The 18,188-nt window shown below is 43.0% G+C and overlaps 2 protein-coding genes across 7 annotated transcripts in view; one reads left to right on the top strand and one right to left on the bottom strand.

Annotated features, from left to right (window-relative positions):
* Nucleotides 1-13,473, top strand: part of ect2l (epithelial cell transforming 2 like) — a 44,830-nt gene extending 31,357 nt beyond the window's left edge. Inside the window, exons 14-22 of the mRNA XM_078405978.1 lie at nt 2,287-2,376; nt 3,428-3,642; nt 5,253-5,400; nt 7,560-7,633; nt 7,721-7,877; nt 10,197-10,262; nt 11,657-11,799; nt 12,314-12,486; nt 13,188-13,473. Coding sequence (XP_078262104.1) covers nt 2,287-2,376; nt 3,428-3,642; nt 5,253-5,400; nt 7,560-7,633; nt 7,721-7,877; nt 10,197-10,262; nt 11,657-11,799; nt 12,314-12,486; nt 13,188-13,318 — 1,197 coding nt within the window. The 3' untranslated portion in view covers nt 13,319-13,473. The remainder of the gene's footprint in view (nt 1-2,286; nt 2,377-3,427; nt 3,643-5,252; nt 5,401-7,559; nt 7,634-7,720; nt 7,878-10,196; nt 10,263-11,656; nt 11,800-12,313; nt 12,487-13,187) is intronic.
* Nucleotides 13,474-15,550: 2,077 nt separating this feature from the next.
* Nucleotides 15,551-18,188, bottom strand: part of reps1 (RALBP1 associated Eps domain containing 1) — a 50,520-nt gene continuing 47,882 nt past the window's right edge. For all 6 annotated transcript variants that reach the window (XM_078405449.1, XM_078405450.1, XM_078405448.1 and 3 more), the window contains one exon: nt 15,551-17,733. In XM_078405449.1, the coding sequence (XP_078261575.1) occupies nt 17,665-17,733 (69 nt within the window). In that variant the 3' untranslated portion in view covers nt 15,551-17,664. The remainder of the gene's footprint in view (nt 17,734-18,188) is intronic.

Here is an 18,188-nt window from a genome sequence, read left to right on the forward strand (position 1 = left end):
CGTTCAAATCAGGACGCACTGAGCAGTAGCAAGACATGAGCAAGTGTATTCGCTGCCGCCCTGCACCAGTAGACAGCTCAGACAGGAGCATGGCAGGGCGCAAGGGAAAGACTGATGGATTGAACGCCATTTATTTAAATGCAAAAAGGGCCCGGCAGATAAGGGAGACAAACTCAAGATAAGAGATTCAAGAGATTCAAGAGATTCAAGATAGCTTTATTTGTCATCCAAATTGGACGAAATTCAGTCACCCACAGTCCAACAATAAAAGCATTAAAATAGGCATTAAAATTACACAACCCCCAAAACACACAAAAAAAGAAACATCCATCACAGTGAGTCTCCTCCAGTCCTCTCCTCACTGTGATGGAAGGCCACAATGTCTTTTCCCTTCTCCTGCCGTCCTCTCCCGCGGTCAGGTTGTTGTGGTTGCAGGCCGCACCGGACGGTCCGCAGCGGGCCGAGCCTAAGGCGAGTCGCAGCCGCTCCCGCAGCCCCGAAGACGGCCGGCTCCGCTGATGGTAAGTCCGATCCGCGGGCTCTGCGAACCGGAGCCCTGGAGGCCGCCAGCTCCAGGAGTTGGGCCGATGGTAGGCCGCAGCAGGACCGGAGACACCACCCAGAAAACAAAGGTCGGGTCTCCGTTCGGAAGGGACACATATTTACAATTTTACAGTTTCCCCCCCTCCCCCCACACCCACACATAGTACACAAACACAAAAACACCACATCACATCGACAATTAAGACACAAAAAAACAACAAAACACAAAGACAAATGGACCGCAGGTAAGCCGCAGCTGCTATGGCAGCGCCGCCATTTTGGTCATGGATGGATGGATACGTATGGATACGTACATGGGACTAGGATATTGTAGCTATCACACAAACCTGGCCGAGGAAGGGAGAGAATTGGATATCACAGAAATTCAGCAGGACAGAAAAAAGAAAAAAAAACTGCAGGAAGCAAAAGACATTGATGCAAACTCAATCTTAAGGGATACAAGTGTTACAGGATACAGGTGTTACAGGAAAATTATGCTGCAGCAGCATCACAGACTTAGACAAACACACAAACACAAATTGTACATAAATCACACAGAAATTTAGCAAGACAGTAAAAAGAGAAAAAAACTGCAGAAAACAAAAGACATTGGTGCAAACTCAATCTTAAGGGATACAAGTGTTACAGGAGGGATAGAGGTGTAGTTAAGAGAGGAGAAGGAGTTGTGATTTTTGATGAGGGGGAATATCTCAGCAGGACTTAGGGAGGATAAATCCGAGCGATTCTCCAATGAGGTTATATGGGTGGATCTGAAAAATATGAAGGAGTGATCATTAATGGCATTGTACTACAGGTACTTATGGAGAGGGAATTAGAAGATGAAATATGCAGGGAGCTGTAAAAGGGTTGTACGGGTGGGGGGTTACAGATAATCAGCATTTACTTTGTGAGTGGGAACTCGCATCTCACAAACTTGCATGGGTTTTTTGCAGAGGTGCAAGAAGATTGATTAGGGCAGTGTGGTAGATGTCTTCATGAAAATTAGCAAGACCTTTGACAAGGTACCACAGGGTAGGCTGGTCTGGAAGGCTGGATCACATATGATCCAGGGCCATCTACCCATTTGGATACTAAGTTGGCTTGAAGGTAGGAGATAGAGGGTGGTGGTAGAGGGTCATTATTCAGATTGGAGACCTGTAACAAATGGTGTGCCACAAGGGTTGATGTCGGCTCCACTGTTGTTTGTTGTTTATACAAATGATTTGGATGAGAATGGCATATTAGTACGTTTGTGGATGACACCAAAATTGTTGGTATAGTGGACAATGTAGAAGGTTAACTAAGACTTTAGATGTTAGACTTTAGAGGTACAGCGCGGAAACAGACCATTCGGCCCACCAAGTCTGCACCAACCAGTGATCACTACTAGCACTATCCTACCACAACCACGAGGGACAATTTGCCATTTACAGAAGCCAATTAACCTACAAGCCAATTAACCTACGTCTTTGGAGTGTGAAAGGAAACTGGAGCATCCAGAGAAAAACTAACGCGGTCAAAGTGGAACGTACAAACTCCGTACAGACAGCACCCGTGATCAGGATCTAACCCGGGTTCCTGGCGCTGTAAGGCAGCAACCCTATCACTGCCCCACTATGCCACCCCAATTACAACAGGATCTTGATCAAGTGGGCCAATGGGCTGGGCAATGGCAGATGGAGTTTCTCCAAGTGTCCCAATACTGTGAACCTAGCCACAATTATTTTTTTCTTTTTCTGTAAGGAAAATGTTGTGGCTGTAATCAGAGGTGTGGACCATACCTCCAGGAAACTTGCATGTCGTGAGGAAATATTTGAGGAGCTGACCCACCTGGTGAGTCCTCACAATTCTTCAACACCTTGAGATATATGTGTTTTATACACGAGCCTTCATGAGTTGGATTCAACTACCAGGCGTCTTTAACACAATGAAACATCCAAAGTGATTTTTAACTTTGTAGCTTTGGCAGAACAAGCTGCCAGAGGAGGTAGTTGAGGCAGGGACTACCACAACGTTTAACAATTAGACAGGTACATGGATAGGACAGGTTTAGAGGGAAACGGGCCAAACGCTCAAACAGGTGGGCTAGTACAGATGGGATGTGGGGGTCAGCGTGGACAAGTTGGGCCAAAGGGCCTGTTTCCGCATTGTATGATTATGGTTCTTAGGGATGTCAGTAAATATGGGCAGCACAGTGGTGCAGCAGTAGAGTTGCTGCCTTATAGTGCTTACAGTGCCAGAGACCCGGTTCAATCCCGACTATGGATGCTGTCTGTACGAAGTTGGCACGTTATCCCCATGACCGCTTGGGTTTTCACCAAGATCTTCAGTTTCGTCCCACACTCCAAAGACATAGTTTTGTAGGTTAATTTGCTTGGCGTACAAATATAAGATTGTTCCTAGTTTGTGTCAATGTGCGGGGATCGCTGGTCGGTGCGGACTCAGTGGGCCAAAGGGCCTGTATCTCTAAACTAACCTAAACTAAATACAATTTATCACTAAATCATTTGACTGGTGACCTGCATTCAAGAAGTTCAACTCCATCCAGCCCATGTGATCAGCTTACCTTTTGCCTCCAATATTTAACCTCTAAATATTAGTCCACTGCAGTCGTTATACCATCTACAAAATACACTGCAGAGACGACAGCAGCCTTGACAGCTTGGAGGGAAGGAACAAGGGAACATCATGTCCAAGTCTCTTATTATCATTGGATCAATTCCCTCATGTGAAAGCACCTTCTCCACATGAGGTGTGAGAATTTCAAGGAGGTGGTTCACGGGGACAATGAGGAATGACCAATTGGCCATGCCCACATTCAGGGAATTGATAAGTAGCCTTTCATCCAAACAAAGCACTTTTATATTTTCCATTATTTTTGTAGGACAGAAAATTAATTGGTGGCTTTGTGGAGAAGCGGACACGGGTTGCCAAGGAGGCTTTGACCAGCGAGCGAGAGTACACGCAGACCCTGGAGATTGTGAAGAGCATTTACTGGGCTCCGCTCAGCGCAGCTTTGGCCTCCAACCGAGCCATCCTGAGCATCGCCAACATCCACTGCATCTTTACCGACATTCTGGCCATCCTGGAGCTCAACAGGTTTCTATCTGACACTTTAGTGAGAGTGGTGCTCTCAAACTAAACTCACAGCGCACTGTGAAAGGTAGAAGGTGGTGAACAGGGTACACAGGCATTCATTAACTCTCTCCATGTGTTCATATCTCCCCCCCCCCCCCCCCCCCCCCCATTCAACTCCATCTACACTGCAGGCCGCCTTGGGAAAACAGCCAACCTAATCAAGGACCATATTCACCCTGCCCATTCCCCCTTCTCTCCTCTACCTTTCGGCAGAAGATATCAAAGCTTGAAGGCGCAAACCATCAGATTCAGGATCAGCTTCTTCCCTGCTGTTATCAGACGACTGATCTTATAGAGGTGTACAAAATCATGAGAGGAATAGATCGGGTAGACGCACAGAGTCTCTTGCCCAGAGTAGGGGAATCAAGAACCAGAGGACATAGGTTTAAGGTGAGAGGGGAAAGATTTAATAAGAGCCTGAGGGGTAACTTTTTCACACAGAGGGAGGTGGGTGTATGGACCAAGCTGCTGGAAGTAGTTGAAGCAGGAAGTATCGCAATGTTTAAGAAACATTTGGACAGGTAAAGGATAGAACAGGTTTAGAGCTAGATAGGCTAACTGCAGGCAGGTGGGACTGGTGTAGATGGGACATGTTGGTTGGCGTGGGTAAGTTGGGCCAAAGGGCCTGTTTCCACACTGTTGTGACTCTACTGAATGGTCCTCCCATAATCTAAGGTGCAGTCCTGATCTTCCAACCTACCTCATTGTGGTTGTAGCACCTTTTGTATTTTTATCTGCACTTTCTCTGTAACTGCAATGCTACAATGCTGTATCTCGAAATCCTGCACTCTGGTATTTTTCTCTTTACACTGTCTATTGTAATTGTGTATGACTTGATTGTACTCGTATACGCATATAATTTGCCTGGATGGCATTGCAACCAAAGCTTTTCACTGCATCTTGATACACATGACATTAATGAACCTATATTAATTTCAACAAATGAACCATCTTCCCCATGCGATTCACTTGACAGCTTGTAGATACAATGTTTTCCAAAACCCTTGATTAGCACGGAATCCCCTCCAATCTTTCCATTATTCTATACAAAACTATTTGTTATTCTTGTTTAGCTTTCAGTATGTAATTGAATCCAAGTCAAGTTGTTCATTGACATTTGATCATGTACAGTGAAGTAAGATAGAATGAAAATCACGCTGCAGCAGCATCACAGACTTAGACAAACACACAAAAACAAATTGTACATGAATTACACAGAAATTCAGCAAGACAGTAAAAAGAAAAAAACCCTGCAGAAAACAAAAGACATTGGTGCAAACTCAATTGGAAGAAAACAAGTCAATGGTAGTGCAAGAGGTTGTCTTTAGTGTTCCGTTGTTGAGGTAGGCTTAGGGTTCAGCAGGTCAGTTCGAGGACCCGATAGTTATTGTTATTAATTATCTATTGATCTATCTCTCTCTATCTCTGTCTCTCCCTCCCCCCCTCCCCCATCTAATCATATATAAACCATCTGAGCCTTTCATTTGTATAAAAATCTCATTATTCATATGCTGTGTGCCGGTTACATTTCTCACTCCAATAACAAATGATGGTTGTACTGAACCGTGTAGGAATTTACTGAAGGACTTGACTGACCGTCTCCAGGAGTGGGGCCCTCCGCAATGCCTAGGAGATGTCTTCATTAAGTTCAGCAACAAACTTAGCGTTTACACAAACTATTTCAACAACTACGGCGCCATCCTGAAGACCCTCGATAAGGTACGAGATTTCAGATTTACAGATTTCAGTGAACAGATTTGGGTAGTTCACCTAGAGTTAGTTATTTTAAGATGAATTTATGAAAATACTCAGCAAATGCAATGCTGCAAACTCTTGAACTGGAACTTAGTCATCAAGTTAGACACAGATAAACAGAACTGTTTAGTTTAGTTTAAAGATACAGCATGGAAACAGGTCTTTCGACCCACTGAATCTGCACCAACTACACAGGGCACTTGTCTACTTGGGGCAATTTTACAGAGGCCAATTAACCTAGAAGCCTGCATGTCTTTGGAGTGTGGGAAGAAACTGGAGCACCAGGAGAAGACCCATGTGGTCACAGGGAGAATTTGCAAACTCCGTGCAGACAGCATCCACAGTCAGGATCAAACCGGGGTCTCTGGTGCTGTAAAGCAGCAACACTATCACTGCACCACTGTGCCGCCATGAGTTAAACCACAGTGCTACCAAAATCTTTTGTTGCCCTTCACTGAAGTAGTTCTACAACCAGTATCATCCCAGTGCCCATGACCCAAAACCAAATGGCGGACCTCAGCAACATGGGACGGAGTAGACGGTGAATCCAGCTGTCCTTAAAATTCTCATACTTGTTCCCAAATCTCTACAAGGCCTTGCCCCTCCCTCTCTGTCATCTCTTCCTTCCGAGAACTCGGCCCTCTTCATTTGTGTCCACTTAAGCAGTCCTAATATTAATCCCCAGTCATTTCAGGCAGGGCTTCAGCTGTAAATACAAGAACCGCAGATGCTGGTTTATTAAAAAAGACACAAAGTGTTGGAGCAACTCAACGGTCAGGCAGCATCTCTGGGCACCATGGATAGGTGACATTTTGGATCGGGACCTTTCTTCAGATTGATTGTGGTGGAAAGCTGGAAGACAGGAGGGGCAGGACAAAGCCTGGTGAATGATGGGTGGATGCCTCGCATCTCAAAAACGTTCATAATTTTAAAGATCGCTTGAGCATAATTGTGTGGTGTATGAAAAGGAGAGGCAATGTAATCTAACATATAACATTTACTGGAACAAAGATAGCTAGTGTTGGGATCACATACAAAGCCTCCTGAGGTTACGACTTATGGTTAACCTGTACACACAAATTTGGGAGCCCGGTAGATGGATCTGGTGATAGACACAAAATGCTGGAGTAACTCTTCAGCCTGAAAAAGGGTCTCAACCCGAAACATCACCCATTCCTTCTATCCAGAGATGCTGCCTGACCTGCTGAGTTACTCCAGCATTTTGTGTCTATCTTCGGTGTAAACCAGCATCTGCAGTTCTGTCGTGTGGGAGTTTGGTTAGAGGCAATATCTGGTTGAGTTAAATACCTTGGTTTCACTATGTCGCCTTTGGTTAGCCTACGTTTTTATTTAAAAACATCTTGCTGGGTGGCCGCATTACCAATTTGCAAACTGTTTGGGTTATGAAGCATTCTCAGGAATGGTACCCTGTTGTAACCTGGGGGAAGACCTGCACACAAATCTTTGAAAGCAATTCAGGGAAGCCAATGCATGCTCTCTCTAGCAAAAAGAACAAAGCGCTGGAGGAACTCGGTGGGTCCAGCAGCATCTGTGGAGGGAAATTAATAGACATGTTTTGGATTGGAACCCTTCTTCAGGACCCGCTGAGTTCTTCCAGCAGATTTTTTTTTGCTCAAGATTCCAGCTTCTGTACACTCTTGTGTCAAAATGCTTCCTCTACCTGTGATACATCCACTGAATGAATACAAAATATGCATGATCAGTGGAAGAGGTAATGGCGGGATTGTCCTCTGTAAGACAAGGCAAGTCATAGGGAGATATTTTAACATTACTGGTTAAAAAACAGCCACTGAGAATTTATTTTTAAACATTGAGCACTTATGAACTTTCACTTTACAGGCTGTGAAGTTGATTCAATTAAAATGGGAGTTGGAAAAGTATTTTGAAAAGAAAAGGTCAAGAAAGGTTTATGGAATGGACGATTGATGAGATGAACTGATGGATCCTGGTACAAACATCATGGGCTCAGGTCCCCTTTGGCATTCTTTCCTCACAGCAAGCAGGAAAAAGCCAAATTCAGTGAAAGGGCAGGAGTTAAGAACTGGGGAAACTCTGTACATCTTCCCTGATTAACCAAAGGCTTGCTTTACCGTTTCTTTTAGTGTCGAAACACAATCCCAAGCTTCCGTGCCTTCCTGACGAGGCACGAACGAACGCCCATGACCAAAATGCTGAGGTAACCACTCATCAACATTGATTCATCAGGAGGCGAGCTTGCATCGCAGCGCATTTTCCTCAGCGGTCTCGTGTGTTGTCATTGCAGGCTTCATGAAATCCTTCTGGCCCCATCCTTGCGGTTTGACGAGTATACATCACTGTTGCATGCCTTGCAACTGCATACTCCAGCAGAGCATGCAGACCACCATCACCTCACCACCGCCATCGGCAGTTTGAAACGCTTTCGGGATTATATCCGACAGGTGAGTGGATTGTGTCGGAAGGAACCGCAGATGCCCGTTTACACCAAAGATAAGACATAAAACACTGGAGTAACTCAGCGGGTCAGGCAGCATCGCTGGAGAAAAGGAATGGGTGACGTTTCAGGTCCAGACCCTTCTTCAGACTAGACTTTGCGGTCTGAAAAAGGGTCTCGACCCAAAGCGCCATCCATTCCTTCTCTCCAGAGACGCTGCCTGTCACACTGAGTTACTCCGTGATTTTGTGTCTCTTGGGTGAGTGTATTGGTTGAATTTGAAGGACATTAGGAGGAGATGTAGACCATTTAGCCTCGGGAGTCTATTCCACCATTAAATGAGGTCACTGCTGATCTGATCTTTTTTCTTGGTAATCGCAATAATCACTCTCTGCCATAACTCCCCCCCCCCCCCCCCCCCCCCTCCAAAGCTTCCCTACGGTCTAAAAATCTACCTTGGCGTACAATATACTGGCTCTATCTCCAAAACACTCTGGGAAAGAGAATTCCAAAGATGCCTAAGCTTCTTAGACAAGAAATTCCTCATTTCCTTCTTAAGTGTGGAAGGAAATGAAACATCCTCTCTTTACTCATCTGTCAATGTTTGTCAGAGCCTTTCTGTCTCATCATGGACATCTATTCTGTGAGAAATGCAAATTTTAAGCAAGCTCTTTCCCCCAGGAATAGGAGTCTAAGACTGCCGCAGTTAGCACCGTAGCTTTTGAGTAAGGTAACTCAAAACATGGGCTCTTCTTCACTATCCACAATTCCATTATGTATCCAATTAGCCAGCTCTCCCTGGATCCTATGCAATCTAACCTTCCAGCCTACCATGCTGGACCTTTGTCAAAGGCTTTGCTGAAGTCCATTTTGACAATGTCCATCCCCCTCTCCCCCGCCCCCTCATCAAGGCCCTTTGTGCTATGGGTGGCCCAGTCAATATTAGGTGAAGTTAAAATCTCCCACTAAAGCTACCTTATTATTTTGTAGCTAGCTACAACCTCTATACACATCTCCTTTAGTTTTGGGCTGTATAGTAAGGAAACTTACCAAGTCTGATTCAGCAGCACCACCTCAACTTGCGACACCTGTCACAGAAAAGCACAAGGGACCCATTCACATGGGTACACGGCCACTTGCTGTCACACACCACCCTGACTTAGAAATATACTGTCACGCATAGAAATAAATATGCTTGTTAGCAATAAAACTCCAACCATATGGCACACGCAGGACCTTGGTGGTGACAGCCTGGCACATTTTCCATGCGATTGGATGTTATTGTTAAAATCTGAACACGCTTAACTCACTTTCTTAAAAGATGTTTTGACAGTATATTATTTTCAGTTAATCAATTGAGTTTAGAATGGGCATGGGAACCAGGATCCTGTGTAGTAGAAAGAGACTCAAGTTCATTCCTGATGTCTGTGTGGAGTTTGCAAGTATGCCCTAAAGACTTTGCACACTTGTATTGTGGGTCCCCCTGTATTTTGCCCCATATCCCAAAGACATGAAGGTGGGGAGGTTAACTGACCACTGTAAACTGTCTCTGGCATGTTGGTGACTGGTAAAACTAGAAGTTGATGAGAACATGGGCAGAATAAAATGGGATTAATATACGGTTAATGTTGCAGTTGTCAGAATGATCTGTCTCACTGTACTGTAAGAAAATAACTGCAGATGCTGGTACAAATCGAAGGTATCTATTCACAAAATGCTGGAGTAACTCAGCAGGTCAGGCAGCATCTCAGGAGAGAAGGAATAGGTGACGTTTCGGGTCGAGACCCTTCTTCAGACTGATGTCAGGGGGGCGGGACAAAGGAAGGATATCAGTGGAGACAGGAAGATAGAGGGAGAACTGGGAAGGGGGAGGGGAAGAGAGGGACAGAGGAACTATCTAAAGTTGGAGAAGTCAATGTTCATACCGCTGGGCTGCAAGCCGCCCAAGCGAAATATGAGGTGCTGTTCCTCCAATTTCTGGTGGGCCTCACTATGGCACTGGAGCAGGCCCATGACAGAAAAGTCAGACTGGGAGTGGGAGGGGAAGTTGAAGTGCTCAGCCACCAGGAGATCAGGTTGGTTAAGGCGGACTGAGCGAAGGTGTTGAGCGAAACGATCGGCGAGCCTGCGTTTGGTTTCGCCGATCTAAAGAAGGTGTTACTTAAGAACCTTGGCACATGTTACAATGCACATTGTAAATGGGAATTTAATAATACAGTAACAATAACCTCAATTGTCTCTGTACCTGTACCTGTCCCTAACTTCATGCACAAATGTGACTTCAAGATTTTCTGTCAAGATTTGATGCTGTTATTTTCTGTTCCAGCTGAAAGTGCAGAAGGAAAGAGAACTGCAGATGGTGGAAGCTCAAAACAGCATAGGCGGCAGTCCTGTAAGCCAATGATTGATATGCAAGATGGCCAGGAATAGATATGCATCTAATTCAACCAATAAACCTGTATCTGTACAGAATATATTTTCACATTATTGCAAAAATCATATTATTTGGCCTTAATATGATCTTTGTAAATTTAATGTTGTTTAACTTTCTTTAACTGCCAAAATAGATTGTGCAAATTATCTTTCCATTTATATATAAACAAGGTTGAATGGATTTTTCCCTGGTGTATCTAGCAAAGTAATGGTGAGTGATTTTCTAGTAATGTTTCTAAGATGGTTCTAACTCTATTACTTGTCTAGCCCTCCTTATTCATTTTCAATTCCCATTGTCTGCAATTCTTCTTTCTGTTTACTCATAGGCTTGTGTTGACTGTTGTCCACTGTGCAGCAGCAGAATACATTATTTGAAATCAGTTCCACTCTTCCAACCCTGACCTGTAACCTGATTATAATCATCCTTAACGATTATTGCTCTTTTCAAAGACTACTTTAAAATAGACCATTTTGATTAAGTTTTGATGACCTGTTCTGCTCTCCCTCTGGTACAATGTCACTTCATTTGACAAGTCACTTAAGAACCTTGGCACATGTTACAATGCACATTGTAAATGGGAATTTAATAATACAGTAACAATAACCTCAATTGTACCAATTTGCTGTTACTAAGAGCGGCATTGAATATACCCATATCAGGAATATACAATGCACTACAAGGCTACCATGTACATTGGCAAATATTACAGCCATTTTGCATACAAGGCCAAATATCATCTCTGCAGCAGCCCCCTGTGCAATGGTTCATTTATACTTCAAATGTGTTTGCTCTCCTCTAAAATGGGAAAGCCATCTCTTTGATGGGCAGCCTCAAAGAAACAGCGAAATGCAGGCAACTGAGCCAATGAGGAAAAACAATGCTGAAAGCATTCAGCAAGTACATGCAGTGCCGTGACTGATGTGCTGGCAATGTGGAGTGAGCTTTCTTTGTCTATAAAGTGCATAAAGTCCTCTTCATGATCAGTTTAATCGGGACAACAAAATGCAAAGTACCAACACTGCCACAATGGGATAAATGGGCTTTTTCTAAACTGCAATTGCAATTTAAACAAATCAGTTCTCCCTCCAAAGAGAGAGCATGTATAGTCTCACAAAGCACTTTCCACTCTGTGTACAGCCTTGTATAATACTAATTCCCTAGTTGGATATGTTGGCCATTTTCTCTGAGGATCATGACAGATGTGCTTTGTATGAATTCCCCACCTCAGCCAAGGGGGAAAAAAAAATCTCACAGTTAACTTGAGTGAGATTGATACTCTCTACCCAATACATTAGCTGTTTACTGCTGTTACAGGTAGTGAGGAAGGGTGGTGGTATTGAATTTGGGCTCAGTGCATTGGAACTGCTCTTTCAGGAGCACTGATAGGATACGTGATTGATTTACAGATTCTTCTGGAGGCGAACAGGTACCTGATCGGGGTTCAAGAAGTGGCTCAGATGAGCAGCCCTGATGAAAAGATTTGTGCTACCTTAAGGTATGAGGTTCCAAACTTTATTTTCCCTCATCATACAATAGTCCACCCAAGATGGTTTGAGGTCAGTATTGGTCTTAGAATTGCATGATTTCTCCTGCATTAATGCTTCCCTGTTGGAACAGTTGAGATTGTCCTACATATTCCACCACATTATGTAAGACTGAGAAATTTATTGTGGTGTTGAGGTAATATTTATCCAAACAATCACGACTCAAAAATTATTTGTGCACAAATTGGTTGTCATCTTTCATTGCAGTAATGATTCTTCATAAGCGTGGAACAATCCAAGCTTGAGAAAAAGTTTATATAAAAACTTGCATTTATGCTTTAGAAATTAACTGAATCAACCAGGGAAGCGTGATAAAATGCTTGGATAAAAAAAGTTGTCAAATTTCTTGCAATTCCAAACCTTGCTGATTGGGTAAAAACACAATCCCATAAAACATCCGGCTGATTGTGAATGTTAAACGATTGTTTATGCATGATGTTACAAAGGTTTGGTTTCTTTCCCCAGGATTTACGAGTACATTAGTGACCTGAGTCTCTTCCTTTTCAATGATGCTCTTCTTTTCGCTTCAAGAACGATTTCTCATCTGCCCTTTGAACAAAATCTAAAGACATCGCTCCAGTTTTTGGCATCTGTGGCTCTCTCCAGACTTCTTATTGAAGACATTCCAGATTCCAAATGTACAGCTATTTGTATATTTTCTTATCTAAGATTATGCTTTCCACACTCATGGGACAAACATTTCACTCAATTGAGTCTTCGTATCATAGTAATGGCGAGTTGCTGCCCAATCTCACTCATTCCTATTGCTCCCATTGTTTCTCTTGGCTACTCTGATAGAACCAGATCAAACATAGTGGCTGCAAGTTTACAGAAACATACATGAAGCTGTCCTGCTTAGTTTAGAGATACAACGCAGAAACTGGCCTTTCGGCCCACTGAGTCTGCACCGACCAGTGATCCCCGCACATTAACACTATCCTACACACTAGGGACAATTTACACTTCTGCCAAGCAAATTAACCTACAAACCTGTACATTCTTTGGAGTGTGGGAGGAAACCGAAGATCGGAGAAAACCCACGTGGTCACGGGAAGAACATACAAACTCCGTAGACAACACCCGCAGTCAGGATTACAGCCGGGTCTTCGATGCAGTAACTCTTTCGCTGCACCACCGTGCCGCCATGTTAAGCGTCTACCTGAAAGTAGCTTTTCATACAATGCCTTTGCAAAGCAGGACCCAAGTGATACCTTTCAATATTGTCAAATTGAGCTCCGGATGAGCACACTGTTTCAACCACACAATAGGGCAAACATTTTATATTACATGTTTTCACAGCTTGTTTTGGGGGCATAAAAATATTTTTCTTGCGTTTCAGATATTCAAAATGCATTCGTACTGCAAGGGCCAAAACGGCAATGGATTTGTGCAACAGAGACAGAGGAAGACAAAGTCACTTGGCTGTCTATATTAGAAAGTGCCATTTGTGCTGCAGTTGAGGAAACCTGATCTCCCAGGCAGCTCGTTATTACCACTAAAAGCTTTCAGCACAATATCCACCAAGGGCCTTCTCACTATTCAGGTTTTCCAATTTTAAATTTGATTATTTGCAACATATTTAATTGAAAAATAAATATGATTTTAATTCATGCTGCTTCCCTTATTGGCATGCCATTTGTGTTTGAGCATCTGGCATTTTTCATAAGCTGTTACATAAAAATAAGCCTTGTATTTCACATTCATGGTACATGGTGCAATTTTATTCAAAACAAGGCACATCACCGGTGAAAATCACTGGTTCTTTCAAAAGAGCCATTGTCTAAGAATTAGGGAGCAATATTTTATACCATGGAACACTCTGAAAATAAAATTAGACCGCAGTAGAGTTCTTCCATCTCTTGGCTTGCAATGAGCAAAATAATTCTGCTGATGACATCTTCCAATATTATAAACAACTTAGAGTATAGTTTGATTAAATTGCTGTCTACATTTATCGGCAGTGAATAAAGCAACAAAGTGTATTTTTGCATTGTGATTTAAAATGACTGAGAAATGCACTGCCCATGTTTTGCTGCAAAATGCTAAAAACCCAGATCAAAAATAGCAATAAAGCACGTTGTTCTCTTCAAAAGAGCCAAGTGTTTTGTCTCTCAGACAGCATTAATGACCTTGATTTAATGTCTATCCCCCAAAGACATTTGAACTAACCAATATTTCAATGATGTTTGCACTATACTGGAACTGTACACAAGCCCCAGCAACATTGCATCCTTGCTGATACTGCTAACTTTTTTTGGTTTCTGTATTACCCAGAACAGAACGGGAAAGACAAGTTCAGATTTTTTTGTTTGCAACATTTGATGACGTTTTTCCTGACTGCAGTGCACCAGTTGCATTTTGTCAGTTCATCCATCTTTAGGCGGCACGGTAGCGCAGCGGTAGAGTTGCTGCTTTACAGCGAATGCAGCGCCGGAGACTCAGGTTCGATCCTGACTACGGGTGCTGCACTGTAAGGAGTTTGTACGTTCTCCCCGTGACCTGCGTGGGTTTTCTCCGAGATCTTCGGTTTCCTCCCACACTCCAAAGACGTACAGGTATGTAGGTTAATTGACTGGGTAGATGTAAAAATTGTCCCTAGTGGGTGTAGGATAGTGTTAATGTGCGGAGATCGCTGGGTGGCACGGACTTGGTGGGCCGAAAAGGCCTGTTTCCGCGCTGTATATATATGATATGATATGATAGTTGCGGTTTGTCTCAAAGGCAGTGCTCAGGATTCCTCTTTTCTTCAACTTAATACTTCATTCTCTGTTATACATTTTTGGTTGTGGACATTATTTACAAAGCTAGTTTATTGATGATCTGAAATTGTTCTCAGCTGGGTAGTGTGAACCACCTTCAATTGAAGTAGTTGTGTCCAGGTTTCCCAGAGTATTGGGGTATTGATTGGGGAATTGATAGGGGACGATCAGCCATGATCACAATGAATGGCGGTGCTGGCTCAAAGGGCCGAATGGCCTCCTCCTGCACCTATTTTCTATTTTACTACGTTTCTAGTATTGTCGGATAGAGTTCGGGGATTTTGAGGTAATGGGAATGAAGAAACAGCAATACACATCCAAGTTAGGATGTGTACCAAATGACCGTTGCAGGAATGGCATCACTGCTTTATATTATAGAGAGGAATTGATGACAGATTCTGTCTTGGGCCTCCTCCATTGTCAGAGTGAGGCCCAGCACAAATTGGAGGAACAGCACCTCACATGGGTAGCTTACACCCCAGGGGTATGAACATTGATTTGTTAAACTTCAAGTAGCCCTCTCTCTCCATCCCCTCCCCTTCCCTTCCCAGTTCTCCCACCAGTCTTACTGTCTCCGACTACATTTTATCTCTGTACCGCCCACTCCCGACATCAGTCTGAAGAAGGGTCTCGACCCGAAACATCACACATTCCTTCTCTCCAGAAATGCTGCTTGTCCGGCTGAGTTACTCCAGCATTGTGTCTACCAATTGATGACAGAAGATGAATTAGCCATGTGATGTGCTCCAGGATTCAAACAATAGGTTTCACAGGTCCCTTGTATATTTTTCTTTCAAGTAAATTCCACAAAACAAATCATTATCTGCTTTTACAGGCCTCATCCATCAATATGAGATATTAGCAATTCTCTTTGGGAACTGAACTCAAGGAAATAGTGAACGAACGGTGAATGGAGCAAGTTGTCAAGATAAAATATTGTGCAGTTTTATTTGTGTAAAAATCACAGTTGCTACTTTGCTCTGCCAAGATACATCCATGCAGTTGAATCCCCAAGACCCCAGAGCCAAAATAAACAATTAAATAGATTTGCTGTGAGTCAGCAATTTAATGTAAATTTACATACAAGATCAAAAGTGTGTATCATACAATTTACATCATACTCCTTATACAGTACATTGACCTGAATAGCAAGGTGGCTCTCATTGGGTGAAAATGGAAGGCCTCCCCCTCTTCTCCCCATCTGTCCAAACATCCCTCTCTGTTAAACTACAAACCGTAACAGTAAGGCTTGAAGTTAGAGAAATCAAAAATATTCCCAAACTGAAACTTGTTTTCTTTAAAAAAAGTACACAGATAAGAAACTGCAAATCACACTAACCCTTAGAATACTGAACAATGAAGTCAAACAATTATAAAATGTTGTTCCTTGCATAATAATTTAAAGAAAAATTCTCTAGTTTTGTACAATCTTCAATTAGTTTGAGTATTAAATGTGAAGAGGATTACCTTTAGCTGTGTCAGGGAGTTGGACAGCATCTATCAGTACTCAGAATGTGATGTGGGTGAAATGAAAAGGTAATGAGCAGAGGTTGCTCAACAGCATGCAGAGGTGGCGTTGAGTAATCGCACAACTGCAGATCAGTAACATACACACACTAAAGTTGTCTTTCCTAAGTCACAATGTATTCTCACAAACCCCCATACTACAAAAACTTCACACACCGTCACTTCCAGTGAGTGCAGAGGCTGGGGAAAGAGCATTGATTCACCTGCTTAATTCACTATCCAAACAAATGGCGCACAGATTTAGCTCTGTGTGATATTTTACTCAAACCCAAGGTGCCATACGCATACAACTGCATCCAACATCCCTCCCAAATCCAACCCCACTTTTGTGGTTTATGCTACAATAATTTCCTCTGTGAATGTTTACAATAGAACTACTGGGATACAGCCACAGAGCAACTTTATTAGCAAGTCCAGTGCACTCAGTATTTTAAAAAAACAGTACACCCCAAGCTTCTTGACATGCTGAAACCAACTGATTGCTTCAGTGTAAATACGCTGGTGGTCCTTAACAATTCACTGGCTTCAATTTATATTAAAAAATCTTAGTGGTGGTCTCTACATTTTCACCCCAACTCCAAGCATATATTATCTTTTACACCCTCCAATTAAAAAGTGGTTTTGAACCATAACTAGCAATACATGAATACACTTATACTTCAGTAGTGCAAAATATTTCATTACATATCTTCAACCAAGCCTTACAACACCACCAAGCTTGTTCCAATTGATTGGGGATACTCTTCTTAGTGTTCTGCTGCAGTAATGCAATGCAAAAAAGTTTTGAATGTTCAAACACAAAAAGGGCTAAGGAAGTCCTTTTTACTCAAGCTGCACAAACACAGGCCTCACCCAAACAGAAAGCTATGCAAGTTAAGGAGTAGGGAAAAGCATTTAGAGATACCCCTTTGAAAACTGATACAGGAAATATGCCCACTCTAGCAGAGCTCTTCCATTCCATGTCTCACAATTCTACCAAATATTTCCCAAGACTATAAAACACTTGACATTGGCTTACTGAACACAGTGCTTCAAATGTTGAAGCAAACCGGCAGCATTCCTCTTTCAATGACAATGACTCGAGGATTCAACAGGAACTGCTCTGGCCTGCTCATCTTATTGAAGAACTGTCTTATTGGCAAGTAATTTCTCTTGTCTAAATTGAGGACTGATTTAAAGGGAAGGGAATCAGGGGGGAAGATGAAATTATTTGCTGTTCTGTATAATCAAAACTATTGTAATTGCCTCTATTCCATCCCCCCCCCCCCCCCACCCCCACCCCCTTGCCCTCCAGGACCAGAATATTTACCAGCTTCACAGCTCCCTTATTTTATTTCTCCCTCTTTTTAAACAAATGGCACCCACATGACAAGAGAGCAGTTCTATGAAGTTAACCATGGCAACTATCACTGCATAGTAGACCCACAAAGCTGAGCAGTTAAGCTGCCTGCAGGGAGTAGTCAGGATCCAGTGGCACATCTGCACCAACACGATCTTTAGTTTCATCCACGTGACCAGGAAGCTCCTGCTCTACAAGTGCGAAAATGGCCGAAGTTGTTCCAGCTGCACCTCAAGCGAGATCCTTTCCTCAAGTACATCCTGCAACGATCAGCCAGCAGAGACAAGAGGAAAGAAAGCTTGGTTAATAGTTATTTCTCAGAGTATGCAGTATTATTTCAGTTCATCTCACTAACTGTGGTCTTTCTACCTGCTGCAGCAATGTAACAATGGCCTGCCTTTGCCCTCCAAATCATAACCCAAGGGATTAGTACAGGATTGTTGCAGTTGAATAGGGCCTTGGTGAGACCACATCTGGAGTATTGTGTGCAGTTTTGGTCTTCTAATTTGAGGAAGGACGTCCTTGCTATTGAGGCAGTGCAGCAAAGGTTCACGAGATTAATCCCAGGGATGGAGGGACTGTCATATGAGGAAAGATTGGAAAGACTCGGCTTGTATTTACTGGAGTTTAGAAGGATGAGAGGGGATCTTATAGAGACATATAAAATCATAAAAGGATTAGACAAGCTAAATGCAGGAAAAATATTCCCAATGTT

The sequence above is a fragment of the Rhinoraja longicauda genome, chromosome 9 (assembly GCF_053455715.1).
Source record: "Rhinoraja longicauda isolate Sanriku21f chromosome 9, sRhiLon1.1, whole genome shotgun sequence".
NCBI lineage: Eukaryota > Metazoa > Chordata > Chondrichthyes > Rajiformes > Arhynchobatidae > Rhinoraja > Rhinoraja longicauda.